The sequence below is a fragment of the Pipistrellus kuhlii genome, unplaced genomic scaffold (assembly GCF_014108245.1).
Source record: "Pipistrellus kuhlii isolate mPipKuh1 unplaced genomic scaffold, mPipKuh1.p scaffold_m20_p_3, whole genome shotgun sequence".
NCBI lineage: Eukaryota > Metazoa > Chordata > Mammalia > Chiroptera > Vespertilionidae > Pipistrellus > Pipistrellus kuhlii.
Window position 1 is genome coordinate 31,354,699 of NW_023425529.1, and position 17,050 is coordinate 31,371,748.

General features: G+C 39.3%; 1 protein-coding gene across 1 annotated transcript in view; it reads right to left on the reverse strand.

Annotated features, from left to right (window-relative positions):
• Positions 1-17,050, reverse strand: part of TMTC1 (transmembrane O-mannosyltransferase targeting cadherins 1) — a 226,651-nt gene that overhangs the window by 93,251 nt on the left and 116,350 nt on the right. Inside the window, exon 8 of the mRNA XM_036456258.2 lies at positions 9,988-10,177. Within this exon, the coding sequence (XP_036312151.1) occupies positions 9,988-10,177 (190 nt within the window). The remainder of the gene's footprint in view (positions 1-9,987; positions 10,178-17,050) is intronic.

The window sequence follows — 17,050 nt, forward strand, 5'->3', positions numbered from 1 at the left end:
AATTCACGGGCCAGTCACCCAAATCAAAAGGAACTGTGTTCACCTGGAAAGAAGAGAATTTTCAAGGAGGCTGACATTAAAAAATGTTCTTCCCAATTAATCATTTTTTCATACCAAATGCTAGAGTTCTGGGTCGAAAAAAGACTAAGCTGATTTGGCCATTTAAAGTTGCCAGGTCAAAGACTTGTATGGGTGCATATAAGCATAACCAATGGACACATACACTGGGGGGGGGGGGGGGGGGGAGCAGGGCTGGGGAGAGGTCAATGGGGGGGTGGGGGAAGGAGACATAAATAAAAAACATGTTAAAAAAAAAAAGATGTTACAGTGTGAGGAAGTGTCACTGAGAATAGCTAAATTATGATATATGAAGTGACAGTTTCCAAAGTAAGACCAAAGTGGCATTGCATATATCTGTCTCCATGCAGTTTTCCTGGTAACTAAACAAAGTTAAAAACTGTTCCTTTACCTGCTTGGCAGACGATTTTAAAAGGACTTGATAAAGTACTCTGTGCATGACCTGAGAGTAAGGTGAGCTGTTCTTGCATCAGAATCTAATTCCATCCATGGAAGGTTCCTATAGGAGAGCAGGGGACAGTGGAAGGACTTCCTCGATTCTCACAGTTAGTTGGTGTGTGACTGTTTGCTAGTAAGTGGTTATGCTTTTGGCAGAATTTCATCTAAAACTTGCTTTTATTTTGATACTAGAGGCTCCAAACTGCTCGCCTGCCTGCCTTCTTGATTGCCCCTAACCTCTTCTGCCTGCCAGCCTGATCACCCCCTAACCACTCCCCTGCCAGCCTGATTGATGTCTAACTGCTCCCATGCCAACCTGTTTGCCCCTAAGTGCCCCACCCTGAAGGCCTGGTCCCCCCAACTGCTCTCCCCTGCAGGCCTGTGTCCCTCCCAACTGCCCTTCCCTGCAGGCTTGGTTGCCCCCAACTTTCCTTCTCTGCCAGCTTGGTCATCCCTAACTTTCCTCCCTTATAGGCTTCATTGCCCCCAACTGCCCTCCCTTGCAGACCTGGTTCCTCACAACTGCCCTCTCCTTCTGGCTATCTTGTGTCCACATGGGGACAGGATCTTTGGCCACATAAGGGCAGCCATCTTGTGTGTTGGAGTGACAGCCAATTTACATATTACTCTTTTTTCAGATAGGATAGAGGCCTGGTGCATGGGTGGGAGCTGGCTGGTTTGCCCTGAAGGATGTCCAGGATCAGGGTGGGGGTTCCCTTGGGGCATGGGGTAGCTTGGGTGAGGGGCCTATGCAGGGTGGCCAGGGGGTTATTTGTCTTTTATCATTGAAGCTTTGTAGCCTGGAGTGGAGCCAAACCTTCTGCTTGCTCAGTGGCAGCAGCCATTTCCATTGGGATTTATGTATCTTCTATAATTGAAACTTTGTAGTCTTAAGTGGAGGCCTGGGCCAGCCAGGGTATGCAGAAAGCTTGGCTTCCTCCATTGCTGGGGAAACCCAAGCCTCCCTCCTGCTCTCTGTGGCTGTAGCCATCTTGGTTGGGTGTATTTGCATATTCAGTCTTGCTTGGCTGGTGGGCATGGCTTGTGGGTGTAGCAGAGTGATGGTTAATTTGCATATTACTCTTTTATTGTATTATATAGGATCCCATCTGACTCTAATTGCCAGAGGCCACCAGTATTTACAGAGGACCTGACACCTTTATTTTTATTTATTTTTCCCTTTTTTTAAAAAAATCTTTATTGTTTAAAGTATTACATAAGAGAGAAACATCGATCAGCTGCCTCCTGCACACCTTCTACTGGGAATGTGCCCACAACCAAGGTACATGCCCTTGACTAGAATTGAACCTGGGACCTTTCAGTCCACAGGCTGACACTCTTATCCTCTGAGCCAAACCGGTTTCAGCTATAATATCTTTTTATTTATTTATATATTTGTATTGATTTCAGAGAGGAAGGAAGAGGGAGAGAGAGAGATAGAAACATAAAGGATGAGAGAGAATCACTGATCAGCTGCCTCCTGCATGCCCAACAGAGATCCAGCCTGAAACCCAGGCATGTGTCCTGACTGGGGATTGAACCATGACCTCCTGGTTCATAAGTCGACGCTCAACCACAGAACCACACTGGTGGGGCATACTGTAACATTTTATGGATGGCCATGGACTGACAGGAGTCTTAGCAGTGGGTCATTGTATCAAATATCCATATATGCATTTCTAATTTCAGAGTCAATGTAATGGTAAACAAGAATTCCATGAATCTGTTTCAAGATTTTATCTTTCACTTGCTAATGAGTGGCTGGAAACTCTAACTCTAAAATAAATGGTTAAAAAAACAATTTTACTGAGGTATCACTAAAGGGGAAATGATATGAGTTGTCAGTGCTGCGATGGTGGCTATTGGTTTTGAAGGTACAAATTAGGCAGCAAGAAAGTGTTTAAATGCTGCCCAAGAATGGACTTTAAAGTTCTTATCTATTCACCCTTATACATCTCTGCCAATACTTTCCAAAGTATGTCACAAAAACACTGCTCCTGCAAGAAGCCCATAAAAAGGGTTCCAAATTCAAATAAATTTCAGAAATTTACTATATACTCCTTGTAGAAACTCACAAGGCTGCTTAGAACATAGTAAAGGCTTTGTAAAGTCCTCCAGTTAAAAACAAAACAAAACACAAAACCTTAATTAGTGCTTCTGAAATGCAAATCTTCATTTCAGGTGACCTTACTTAATGGCCTGTATGATGATATCATATGTTTTGAAAAGTGCTTCTAAAGAGTTTCAATTACCTACTCCCCAAAAATCATCTGTCTGGAACACAAAAATTTCCCTGCATATTAGCTACAGCCTTCATGCTACAGTTGAAACACATTTTCTGTTGTTCATTCCTGGTAGATGTGAAAGAGCTGGTCACCATTCTCCAGGTTAAAAAAAAAAAATCACTGAACACTTAGAGAACTGTATTAAGCAATCCATCAGCATAGTCTTGGCTCTGGTCAGGATAAGTTATGAGAGCAAGAAGGTTTCCTGGCAGGTCAGAGGCTTGTTTAGATCATATCTGTGTTCAGAAGGATAATTATCTTAAAGGTAGAGGGGAGAATGGAACAAGAGCAGAGAAAACCAAGTTCTTCCAGGCAGCTACTATATTTTATTTATTTTTATTCTCCATAGTCAGTATATTGCTTGGAACCAGGGAGTGGTCACTGAATGAAATATCTAGCATTTTTATCTTACCGTTTTCTGCTCCAAGTACACCATCCTGCACTTACATATTCTTTAAAAAGTTATTTTCTTAGCTCCAAATAGTCTGCTAGCTTTTAAGACCAGTTTCCATTTCCATCACACAGCTATACAGATGGCTGCTAACCATGACTGGTCATGCTACTCAGTACCCTCTTGCCTGTGAGAGGCACAAAAAGTACAGGCATAGGGAGGATACTATGGGACACTCCCCGCAATTCATTCTCCATGTCAAAGTATTCTTGAAAACATTCTCATCCTAAGCATTCTTTGTAAAACATGGCCACAGATTATTCATTCATTCAAATACATATTGTTGCCATCTCTTTATAGTTTCTTTGGGCAATGTGCTTATAGGCAGTCCTTAAAAAATTTAGTTATCCATTACTTCTATCTCCTTTTTATTATACAGACAGTATTTATTCTACATTCTTTTTAGACTATATCAGTAAGCAAAATAGACACACACACTTACACACACACACACACACACACACACACACACACACACCTCTACCCTTTGAGAAGACAGATGGACAAACAGAGAGGAAAGTTATGAGGGAGAGAGAAAAAGAGAGAGAGACCTGGTTAGGGGCATCTGCAAAATAACTGTTTGGCTCAGTAGATAGAGTGCCGGCCTGAGTGCCAGCCTGTGGACTGAAGGGTAGTGGTTTTGATTCTTGTCAAGAGCACATACCTCGATTGTAGGTTCAATCCCTGGCCCTGGTCATGGTGTGTGCAGGAGGCAATCAATGGATGTGTGTCTCTCATTGATGTTTTTCTCTATCTCTCCACCTTTCTTCTAAAAAAATCAATGGAGAAAATATCATTGGATGAGACTTAACAACAACAATAAGTGGACTGCAATTGTAAATATGGTGGTCAGGGTAGGCCACATTAGGAAGGTGGTAATTAATCAAAGGCAATGAAGGAGTCATAGTAGGCAATGACTTCAGGAAGGAACAGGAGAAATAATGGAGTGGGAATGGGTTGGGGCCAGATCAGCTTATAGGCCATTATAAAGGCTATGAATGACTTTTACTTTGGGAGATATAAGGAGCCATTGGATGATTTTTAAGTACAAGAGGGATGGGCTCTGACTTTCATTTTTAAAGACTCATTCTGGCCATTGTGCTGAGCATAGACTGGACCACTGGCACAAAGGTAGAAACAGGGAGATTAGGTAGGTAGCTATGGAAATAATCCAGGTTTGGACCATGTGATTGAAATGAAGTTGGAGAGAAGTTGTCAGATTCTAGAAATATTTTGAAAGTTTTATATATATATATATATATATATATACAATAGTTGTTGTTGATCCTCACCTGAGGATATTTTCTCCGCTGGTTTTTTAGAAAAGAGGAAGAGAGACAGATGTATTTTGAAAGTATAATTGAGTTATTGGTGGGTTAGATAACATATTAGAGAGGACAGAGTGGAAACAAGGAAACCCAAGCATTTTGGCCTGGGCAACTAGTAGAATTGAGATTTAAAAACAAACAAACAAAAAAAACCCCACTATTGCAGAAACAATGAATGCATTAGGTTCAGTAGTTCAATTTCACAGAATGTTGAGTTTAAGGCCTCCATGTAGAAATTCACATTTTCCTTTCAGAACAACCACAAGCATCGTATGTATAATTTTATTTATTCTTATTATATTTCAGTTTGGAAACAAGTTTGAAGACCTTATGGTCAACACACTGATGTGCAACAGTGTAGACATAGGAACAATAAAGCTCATATTATAAACTTTCTTTCTTTATAAAACTCTATGCTGCCTCTTTAGAGTATCTTTAGAGTATTTATGTATAAAAATAAGGAATTTTAGGGGTTTTTATTGGGGGGGAGGGTGTAATTCTATCCAGTTGTATTTATCACAATTGCCAGCCCTTTATAGGATCATTGGGCTTTGTACAAATAGCAAATCACCTAAAGAACTTGGCTATCACTTCAGTATCCTTTGTATTGGAAATACAATAAATAATTTCCAATGGGCTTCCTATTTAGAGGGACTTGTTTAAGCTGTTTATCTTTGAGAGTCCCAATTACATATTTCATGGTTTTCTCAGATAGAAAAAGCTGTGACCCTTTAAACAGAAATCTTCTGAATGGAAACAGTAAGGAAAGAATGGCTCCAGGAGTAACTAAAATGTCTTTTGACCTTTTTAAGAGTTTAATAACAATCAGAAGCATTATAAGGCTCAGTAGTAATAAATTGCTTTTATAAGAGTATGAATCTTTAAGTTGAAAAAATAAGTTAAAAATGATGATTAGCATGTAAAGGTGGCAATTATTTTGGGTAAAGGCAAAAAAAAAAGTGCTATAGACTGTAAAATCTTGCTGAGAATCATAAAGCATACCATCAAGAAAAAGAAATAAAGCTGTTACTGATGCCTGAAAACTCCTTCCCAGGATGCAACTAATTCTTCCATTAATAAATGCAGTGTGTCTTTCATCTAAGGTATAAATATCAGAAGGGTAAGTAAATTATTTTCTTATTAAAGAATGAGACTTGTGAAAACGTAATTGCCCTGTGAAGGCCAAGAAGAAAACGAACTATTTAATGACGTGGAAAACTCCAGCCAGGCCTACATCAAAAGCTGAGCAGAGCCCCTCAGGTATGGCCGAACTGTGTATTACTCAGAACCTGAGGGGGAAGCATGCTAGGGTTCAGATCCAGCACCAGGAAAATCACTTCACAGGTGTCATACCCATAATGCGCAGAAAGGAATGCCTTAGGAAGACTACTGAAAGGCCTCTCATTGTCAGGTAGCCACTGAATTAAAAGTTCAGACAGTATTTCTAGAGTCTCTTTTGTTCTAATATCCAACACTGAGTGGAATAGAGAAATTCAGCAGTGACAATAAGTTTTAAGAATGACAAAAATCCTATATAATAAAAGGCTAACATGCAAATTGTCCCTCTGACTGGGATGTTGCCCGAGGCTCCTCCTCCCAGCCAGCCTGCCCTGATATGTCCTAATCAGGGAGGGCCAGCCAGACTCTACCTGTGCACGAATTCATGCACCAGAACTCTAGTAAAATAAAATAATTAGTTCTTATACCCTGCCTATTTTTGCAAAACTTCCAAATACCTTTAAAGATATCAATAATATATTTCTATTCTTTGGTGTTTTAGTTGACGACTCCAATGTTCATTTGTAAATAACTCAGTGATATTTGTCCCTATTCCTTTCTATTGATAAATATTTACTTTTAACTAACAAGAGTATTTTTATGTTAGGATTCTGCCCTTCTGTTACATTTTAATATACCTACTTTCAAATTCCAAAATAAGAAAAAACATTTTAAAAAAAAAACATTTTACTACCATTAGCTTTTGGGTAAGAATTTAACCTCTGCTTCTAAGGATGGGGACTAAAAGGAGGTTGGGGGTGGGGGGGGAGCAGGAGTAATCTTCAGTAGCATTATAAATATTTTTGATCATGCAAAGCATAAATGCATATTGAAATATATAGAACCAAAATAGCAGTCAACTGGATTATGTTTTTTCATGTCTGTTTTTTTCCTTACAAAATAGAAACAGGAACCCTTACTGTCCTTCTGAGACAATTTCTTGATGAGGTGATGATGGTGATGACAACAAGACTATAAAGATACCTGACAGGTTCTCAATGTTTCATATATGCCAGTTACTGTGACAAGTGCCTTACCTGGCTCACCCTGGCACAGCCTTCTGTGACTCTACACTCTGGTGCAGGAACAAGGCTGAAGGAGGTGACTCACAGCAGAGCCTGACCTCAGTCTCAGCTCAGTGCTAATCACTCCACCCACAGCATCCCTCCTCAGCCTCAGCACTCTTGATCTGGAACTTTGGGCAGTGTCCCTCTACATGCACACGTGGGCTGCCTCCAACATTGACGGGTCTGGCTCCTACCTGAGGTTTGTGGCCATGAATTTAAAGTACACTACCAGTGAAAACAGGGTGAATTAGCATAAGTCAATTTGTATCACACACAGCAATGACATTAAAATATGTGTGAGAAAAGTTGCAATGCACCTTTAAGTATGCTTCATTTTACAGTGTGGTGTAAATTCAACTTCTCTATTTTTCCAACACCACATCTGCTGAAGCAGTAAACTCATTCTCAAACTCTCAGCAGAAAAATGAGGCAAACAAAATTCTCAGCTTTGGAGCATGGCCTAAGGGCTAAAGTTGACTTCAGCTACTGACCTGGAAAACCATGACCAAGTAGCAGGGTGTTATCACCATAGTTAAAAAGGTGGTGGGGAAAGAAGCTATTGTAGCTGTGCACAGTGATAAGAGGCTGGATCAGCTGGGCTGGCTAAACCTGAAACAGAGAGGCATCCCAGACAATGGCTATTCTCATGTCTCTGGGTCATGTACAAATGAACAATGTCAAGATATGATCAAGACCTCTTCCATCAATGATTGCAATGGTCCCAGAGCAGGACAAACTGGATGGGATGCAAATGGGCCAGAACAATTGCAACTTTAATAGTATGAAGAGGATTTTCATGCATTGAGGACAGAAAAAGCCTGGAGAACATAGAGTTTGCAGAGAACAGGAATTTAAAAGAGAATGTAGCCCAGAAATTAAAAAAAAAAACAACAAACAAACAAAAAAAAAAAAAAAAAAAAAAAAAAAACAACAACATTGGCACAGAGCCATTCACCATTAAAGACAACCTTCATTCCTCAAGTTCAATTTTATTTTACCACCTGGTATATTAAAACAACCTGCTGATTTTTCCAGGTTTCATAATGGCTATTCTGGAGTTTAAAAGTCATCCCACAGTAATCTATGTACCATAATGATAACTTAACCAATTATTTGGCTACACAAAATGCAAAATAAATTTTAGAGATCTGAAAGCATGTTCCATCGGATTGTGCGGGTCTGTAGCAGTACACTGTTCTGTACCGGGGTCAGCTAATTTAGGATACAATGGCAGAAATGAATAATTGTGACAGACAGTATGATCAGCAAAGCCTCAACTATTTACAATCTGGTTCTTTGAAATAAAAAAAAAAGTTTTCCCATCTCTTGGTCTATCCAATTGTACTGTTTTTTTGTGGGTTTTTTTTTTTTTGTTTTTTTCCTTAAGCTGCTCCAAGTCCTTTTTGGAACGAGGTAAGAATGTCAATGAGCAAATAATCACTTTCCAACAGTGGCTTCCTTCTTGTTGTGAAATATGGGGGTTTTAATGAAGGACAGATCTAAGGCTGACAGTCATGTGATGGATCGTGCCCCCACAGAGGGAGGCCTCACCCACCCGCCACAGCCCTCTTGTAGGTGGCCTAGGTCTCCCGCTTGGGGGCAATTGTGAAGCCCCCCATTGACCAATCACCCCAGTGGTTGGTGGCCTGGGCCTCCCTCTGCAGGGCGATCATGGGGCAATGGCAGGGCCCAGACCAATCGCATCGCCCCCTCCTTGGCTGGCCTGGTGCCTGTGGGTGTCATAGCGTGGTCGTCCAGAAGGTCCTCTGGATGGTCATTCTGTAGTTAGGTCAACTTGCATATTACGCTTTTATTATTATAGACTAAGATGGTAATGCCATATATTGTAGTGACTCCGTATTCTATTTTGTTTTTCTGAAATATGCTGGTTTCCCTGCTTTATTATCTGATGAACTAGCCTGGGCTCAAAGTGAAGAACTTGTTTTTCGGCAGAGAGCTGATTTTTTTGTGCAGGTTTTTTGTTTGTTTTCTTTTTCCTGGGTCTCCAGGGGATTTCTCTTGTGCCTGCACAGTTTGTGATTAGCCAGTGATTTCAACAGAGGGTGTATAGAGACAGCTTAAGCCAGTGAAGTGTTGTCTGCTCTCTGCTACCCAAACCATGTATGGGGATGGAACTCATTTACACTTGCAGCAGATAAGTTAGACTCCTCACACTTTCCATTTGGCATGTGCCCCCGTGGGAGTTCCATGTACACGTGCTGTTCAGTAGTCAGCCATGAATGCGAAGGGAGCACCTTATCTCAGCCTTTGCATAGCTCTTTGCTTCCAAATCTCCTCCTCAAATTTCTAGCTGCTCGGTTACTCCCCCCAAACCACATCAGCCAGCTTTAACCAGTAAACCTGTTTTTAACACTGGTATACGTGTGTTGGGAGGAGGGGGTAATAAGAAAATGGGGAGATGAGAATACCCTCTGGCATCTTACCCAATTCAGTAGCAGCTTTTCATAAGTAAGCATTTTCAACTTCTTTGCTGTCTTTGATTATTTTTGAAATAGTTGCAATCAATAACTCTTGTAGTTTTATACTGTTTTTTTTTTTATGAAGTATCATCCAACTGAGGCAGGCAGCCATCAGTGAAGCAGAGTCTTAACCATAATTTAAGCACTTATGATGTATTATCAGGATCTCATTGAACATTATATGAGATGTTCAATGAGATCCTTATAATATATTCAAAAATTAGTCAACCACAGATCAAGAAACAAATTTCTTGCTTGTAAAAAAAATTAAATTTCAGACCTAATTTCTATAGGTCAAATTATCAAATATCTGTGGTAGAAACAGTAAAAGAAAAATGTAACAGTAAAAGAAATACAATATAAAGAAATATGATGTGATCACAGTCTGTTAATCCCACTAAGGTCTTTCAAAAAATATATATACCTACCAGGAAAATTTTAAATATATGAAGTTTTTTAGACAAAAGAGTCAATTTGATTTAGACCCAATCCTCCTGTTGAGGGGGGAAAAAGCATTATTGAGTACAGACTATAGGATATCTCTCTTGAAACGTAGAGTTCATTGACATTTAAGAAAATTACCTTGAAGGCAGCTAAACAATGCAGGCTCAGTAAGGTCATCACTACTGCCAAAAGGATGGTGGCGAGATTCCGAATGTCCCAGATGGTCTCTACCAGAGGAATACTGCCGACCTGCCAGTCATAGCACAGGGTAATAGGTGCAAGCAGAAGCCACACGTTGAAGGCCAAGAGGTAGGAATACGTAAGGAATCTACAAAGAGAAGAAGAACTGCTGAGACATAACTCATGACCCATGATATTATCTAAACATTCATTCACCCTGTTTCTATTAAACAGCATTTCTACACTGTCAACATTATCTTATAGGAAAAGGCAAGGTAAGATGGAATTCCTTTAGTCATTACATTGATCATTTTGGAAAATACCTAATAGTTTCTAGTCACTGCGGTAGATGCTGGCCTTTCAGTGGTGAACAAGACAAGACCTAGTTTCCAGGACAAATACTTTAAAATTATCATGCAAGTAAATATACTGTAACCTGAGATAAATGCTCTGAAGGAAAAGTGTGATGAAAGCATATGACAGAAATGCTGCCCTGTTGGGTATGATTCCCCAGGTAAGAAGCATGTGAACTGTCCATCTTTAATAGTTCTCAAACACCTGTAGTAGATATGAAAATATTTAATCATTTTAATAACAGAATGATTATCATTGTATAACAAGTTGACCCATATTGAATTATCTCCAAATTATCAAATATCTGTGGTAGGAAGATAATGTCTCTTATTCCCAAGTGGAGAGACTAGCCATCCAGAGGAGGCAAGTCCCACTGTCCTTGCTAAGACAGGAACAGCCAGCTGGGCCTAGGGGAGGGGAATACTGAGAGGAGGTGTTACTCCCGTTTCCTGGCTGTGTCTAAGTACTACCAGACAGTGAAAAACACTCTAATCCCATTCCTTTGATGGTAGAGTAAATGGAATTTATTTAAATTTATTCAGTCAACACACATTCATTAAGTAGTGTTCTAGACCCCTGAGAACTGCAGAACTCTCATCACATACCGAACTCCATCCAAACCTCTGTACTAGGAGAGGACCAAACCCTAGCACTGACCCTGGCAGTGTAAGGCCACATGCCTAGGACGACCCCAGCCTCCCATGAAAACGCTTGGCTGAGAAAGCTCAAAGTGCCAGAAGAGTTTACTGTGTTGTGTTCTAGCTCACACTTGAGAAGAGGCCAGCCAAATCCCATTCACTCTGACTGACCCTTGGTCGTTATTCACCTCTTTGACTCTGCTGGGCCCCACCTTGGCCCCCTCTCTCATTCTCCCTTTAAAGTTTCTAGTCATCTCAGCATAAGTGAGAATGGTGCTCAGCTCTTCCCGATACTATCAGTAGTTACAGAATAAAATCTGTGGTCACTGCCCTAACTAATGTCCACTGTGCTTACCTTTGACATTCTAGATGGGATTAAACAGAAAAATCAGGTAAATTCCTTGACCCAGTATGGAAAATAAGATGTACAGAATTAAAGAAGCCAAACAAGATGAGCTCCGTAAGAGTGCCAAATGTGAAGAAAAGTCGCCACCTGTTTCTCTGATTCTTCTGGAGGGATTCTCCACGTGGTTAGATCAGAGAATTCCTACATTGCCTTCCAGTGTGATGAGTCAAATCAGCTTGCACTCCTCTCCACATTAGCTGCTTGTTTGGAACATCCTTCCCAATTCCATCTCCTTCCCTTTCCTTATGGGGATTATTCATCCACCCAACTCTCAAATTCCAACAGAGGAACGGATTGAAGGAATAGAGATATTGCCATGGTCTTTCCCAACACTCATCTCTGCTGTTTTTAATAAAATGTCAATGTGCCAATAGTGGAGTATATATTGAAATCTTGAAGAAGTCCACGCTTTGTTATTTAACAAAAATAAAACAAAAAATTACTGTCTCCCTTTTAGGCTTGGGTCTGAGAAATTGTTTTATGAGAATATCAACTTCATGGACAGGGGATTGGATCACTTTGTGCCTCTATTTTTCACAGGACTTCTAAATGACCTATTTCTTAGCTCAGTAAAATTCTCTGTGACAGCTTTAAAGAAGAATGCTGAACCATCAAACTTAGCAGGCAAGACACACAGCTTTGTCACTCAGTGACACCCCAGGCCTCAAAAATTACTTTAAAAAATAGTATCTCTTTTTCTTGATATAACAATAATAAGCAATGCTTATAAATGGCTGCAAAAACGTATTAGGTGAACAGCTGATGGGATACTTTATAATGAATGGATCAGGCTAAATCAGGTGCCTAGAACTCGCTAAATAATTTCAATGTCACAGAAGGAGACCAACAGCCAGCTATCCTCCTGATGAATATAGATACACATATGAAGCAGTCAGGTAAAAAAAAATTTAAACTTGAATCTGATCAAGCCCATTTGTTACCAGTTCACATCAAATACAGAAAATACTGGAACATGCTAAAGGACACCACAGGCATGCAATATGCAAAATCTAGAATGTTGCAAATTCTAAAACCCAAAGGATGGCGGCTTCTTCAACAAATAATGGTGGTGGGATAGGGGTAGGGCAGGTGGTAGAAAGAAGAGTAACACATAAATTAAGAGTCTTAAAAGACATATCAAACAGAGTACAGCTTTTGTTTAGATGCTAACTCAGACAAACAACTATTAAAAGTAACCACCGAAGAGACAGAAAAAATTGAAACACTGATTGGATATATGATACTGGAAAATCATTGCTAATTTTTAAAGTATGATAATGGTATTGCGGTTCTCTTTAGTAAGGGTCCTCGTCTTTTAGAAAAATATATGAAAATATATGCTTATCAAAGGTTCTGATATCTGGTATTTGCTTCACAGTGATGAACTGGAAGTAAGGAGCAAGAAGTGGGTGGGGTATGAATGAAAAATTGGCCATATGTTTGGATTGCTGAAACTGGATAAGGGGTGCACAGGGGTTCTTTATGCCATTTACTCTACTTTTGCACAGATCTGATATTTCCATAATAAAGACTAAATTTTTAAACAGGCCAAGAAGGCAACAACAGAATTGCAACAGGAATATTTGCATATATTATAGCTGCAAACACCATGCAGAATTTTTTTATTTGAATGTTAGGTTCATATTCCCCCTTGCCCTGCAAGTTGCCCTCACTTTATGTTTTTGAGACTTGCAATATCATACTAACAAAAAAGCAAATAAAGAATATTATTTTTTTAAAGTTAGAATTTCAACTTTGTTAGGATTTTCAAAAATGCTAATTGTGACTGTTGACACAGATTGTAACCAAAATTGGTTAAAAGAGTAATGTAAATCACCAATTAAAGCAACTTTCCTTCTTGTAAAACTAGATTAAAGTTAATATATCACAAAACTGTCAACTTACTCTTTTTAATACAAATGTACTGCTTCCAGAAACTCAGAGATATAACCTACCTTTCACTGCATATGATTTCAATGCTGATAATAAACGGTTGAAATATTATTTGGAATACTAAAACAACACTGCAAAATTTGTACAAATTTAAGTATAAAGAAGGTACTTGAAATCTCACCAAAAGCTAACTACATTTTTAAGGGGCTAATGGAGCTAGTTGGAATCAGCAATTAAATTATTTCTTCTCAACTCATTGACTATCAATTACATTTCAAACTAATCATCTTGTTTATTTCTGCTAAAATTTCAGAAATGAAATGATATGTGGAGTATCTCTGTTCGACTGGAGCTCCCTTTTTTTAAAGCAGGAGCAAGAACAAAATGAATTATTGACCAATTTTCTACAATGAATTCTGCTAACAGAAGGGAAGCGATTGGAATATCTTGTGGGGGGAAATGGGATATACAGCACAGGAAGCTAGGGCTTCAGCTTAAACAATTCAGTCAGGTATTTCCACTGATCAGCCAGGAAATCCATGCAAAGGAAAAGGAAGACGAGGCTGTGGGGAACTGCCATGCATCAATGGGAACCTAATGAAACTGTGAGGGTCTTTAATCTAAATCTTCACTTTTGTCAAGAAAAAAAATTAGAGTGCTTGAAGTGCAAAAATATACATAGATTCTGTTCTTTGCCTTTGAAAAGAACCCCTCTCTCCCTATTTTTTTTTATTTTTTATTTTTTTTTTTGCTAAGAAATAATCTAAACCTAATGTATTTTCATACCCTAGGAAGATGCCCATGATAGCTACATATGAAAAATCAGGCACTACATCAAAGTACAGCACTTGCATGTTTTATATGAAAAATGTTACTGCCCAAAGGATCCTTCTTTTTCATTCACCCCAAAATCCTTCACTGCTTCATAAATGTTACAGAATATGGACTGGCGATATCCACCTGGTGGCCTCTTGGGAAGGACAGTGGCTAAACTGTCAATATACCAGCCTTAGTGTGCACCACCTTTACCGCCACAGTGGATGTCCCCAGGCTAGGCCTCTACCTACTAGTTTGAGAGATCTGCCCTGCCCTTCCCTAGGCTGTTCCCTATTTCCAGCTCCTGAATTTCTAGCGATGCTTCCAAGGACCTCCACAGTCTCACTGTGCCCAGCAATAATGACAGAGTTTCCAGGCTTAACTGGCTTCTATCACCACCAGTATCTTCTTCCCTGCCTACCACCTGCCCCAGGACAGCCAAAGATGCCCCTTCCTACACTCTCCCTCTTGACAGACAGGAGAGCCTCGCCAGAATTCAATAAGCCCTAACCGGTTTGGCTCAGTGGATAGAACATCCACCAGCAGACTGAAAGGTCCCAGGTTCAATTCCAGTCAAGGGCATGAACCTTGGTCACTTGCACATCCCCAGTAGGGGTGTGCAGGAGGCAGCTGATTGATGTTTCTCTCTCATCAATATTTCTGACTCTCTATCCTTCTCCCTCACTTTCTGCAAAAAAAAAAAAATCAATAAAATATATTTAATAAAAACAAAGTTGAGTAATTACTTTGCACTTCTCTAAACCCTGAAGAAGAATAAAATCTAGTCCCTTACCCTCTCTCATCAAGCCAAGGTTTAGCCTCCATTGAGCAAATATGTGCTGACTGCTTACTGTGCATCAGGCACAGGATTCCAGATTCCCATACAAGAATCCCATTGCTATACTAACAAACTCCATCCCACATTAAAACCCGTAAACATGTCCAGCATTTTCCAGCTCATAAAGAATTTGCATCTAAGAATTATCTAATCCCAACATGACCTTTATGCCATGGCTATGACTCAGTTTCCCAGGAAGGGGAATAGCCTTGAGGAGGCTGAGACTTGTTCCATGTCCCACTGCAAGCTCATAGCAGAGCCTGCACACAGGATGGGATTTTCTGGCTCCACAGTCTCCCTGTTCGATTCCTGTGATGTGTAGTCTTCCATTAGCACTCCTTTATTAAGGCAGAGAACTGAACGGCAACATGATGGATCAAATATTGATATTTCATGGAGAATTACCTGTTGGAGACCCTGATTTATTCTTTGAACGGTGCAGTACAGAAGAACCTTTAGCTAAAGCAAGGCTGACATAAATTTGAAACCAGAGTGTAATGTCGCTTACAACACAGAAAACAGATGAGCAGCACACAACAAGAAAGAATCCTTACCTAAAAGCCTGGGCCTCGTGTTATTCATTATGAAGAGCAATGTTTGCTTTTCTGTTCTAATGTTAGCAAAAAACTAAAGAACTTCTTTAATTGTTATCAGCTTCTTGGGGATTTAAGATTGTAATGGAAACACAATATGTAGATGTAGATAATTACAGCATTTTCTGCAAGATGCTTGCCCACAACTGATCCCGAGTCTGGAGGTAAAATTGCTACCTCCACAGGCTCCCTCTTCCGACTACCTCCTCTCTCTTCTTTCTTGTATTTCTCCCCCTCATGTCGAGGATCCAATACAAATTAGATATATTACTATTGCACAGTGTCATTTCATTTGACAAAACTAAACTCGATGACCATTATCATCTCTTTTATCCCTAAGAAGCTACTTTTCTATGAACATAATACAAAATACATAGTGGGGACCACAGCCCCCTTGTAGAGAGCTCTTTGGCCACAGAGGAGACAGTTTATACCTGAGCATTTCAGAAAGAGTGACACACACCACCCTCCAAACTCACTTAGGCTGCTGGTCAAATAAAGATTCTCTCCCCTGGCAGGAGTGTCTCAGTGGTTAAGCATTAACCTATTAACCAGGAGGTCAGAGTTCGATTCCTGATTCCCTCTTATCATTGATGTTCACCAAAACGAAAAAAAACTGTTGTGCTTTAAAGGACACCATCAAGAAAGTGATACAATTCATAGAAAAGTAGAAAATGTTATAAAGTATATATATATACATATATATATATACATATATATGTATGTATATATATATATATATATATATCAAGATATAATAAAAAAAACTATTATAACTCAATAATAAAATAACAAATAGTCCAATTCAAACCTAGACAAGAGATGTGAATAGACATTTCTTCAAATATGATACAGAGATGGCCAATGTGCCCATAAAGAGATGCGAAGATCATTAGCCATTCAGAAAATGCAAATCAAAGCTACAATGAGATGCCATTTTACAACCACTCATATGGCTATAATTAAGACAAACAAACAAAAAGATTATCAAAGACTAGTGTTGGCAAAGAGTTTCAGAACTGAAGTCAGAAGAAATCATATGAAACAATGTAAAACTTGGCCAAGCTACTCTTAAAAGTTATTAGAATTTTTAAACTATATTAGTTAGTAACTATAGTATTGATAGAGTCATTTACTAAACATACTTTATAAGAAGATATAGTACTTGAAGGACAGAAGCAAAGATGCTATAAAAGTTGTTTGGATTCATACATACAATCAAAGAGATACAGTATTAATGAGACAGAGTGACAGAGCTGAATGCCAAACCTGTGATTAGTAAAGACGGATTCACAGAGCTGCCAAATCACAGCTAAATCACAGTTGATGAGGAAGAAAGAAACAACAACAGAACTAGGAAACAGACCAAGGTAATCCAATTTAAGAATCATCAGCTTAACAGGGGTCAAATAACTTAGGCAAGCAGAGTAGAAACCTTATTCGGGAAAGGAATTGAAGACAAGTTTCTGGATGCTGGAAAAAG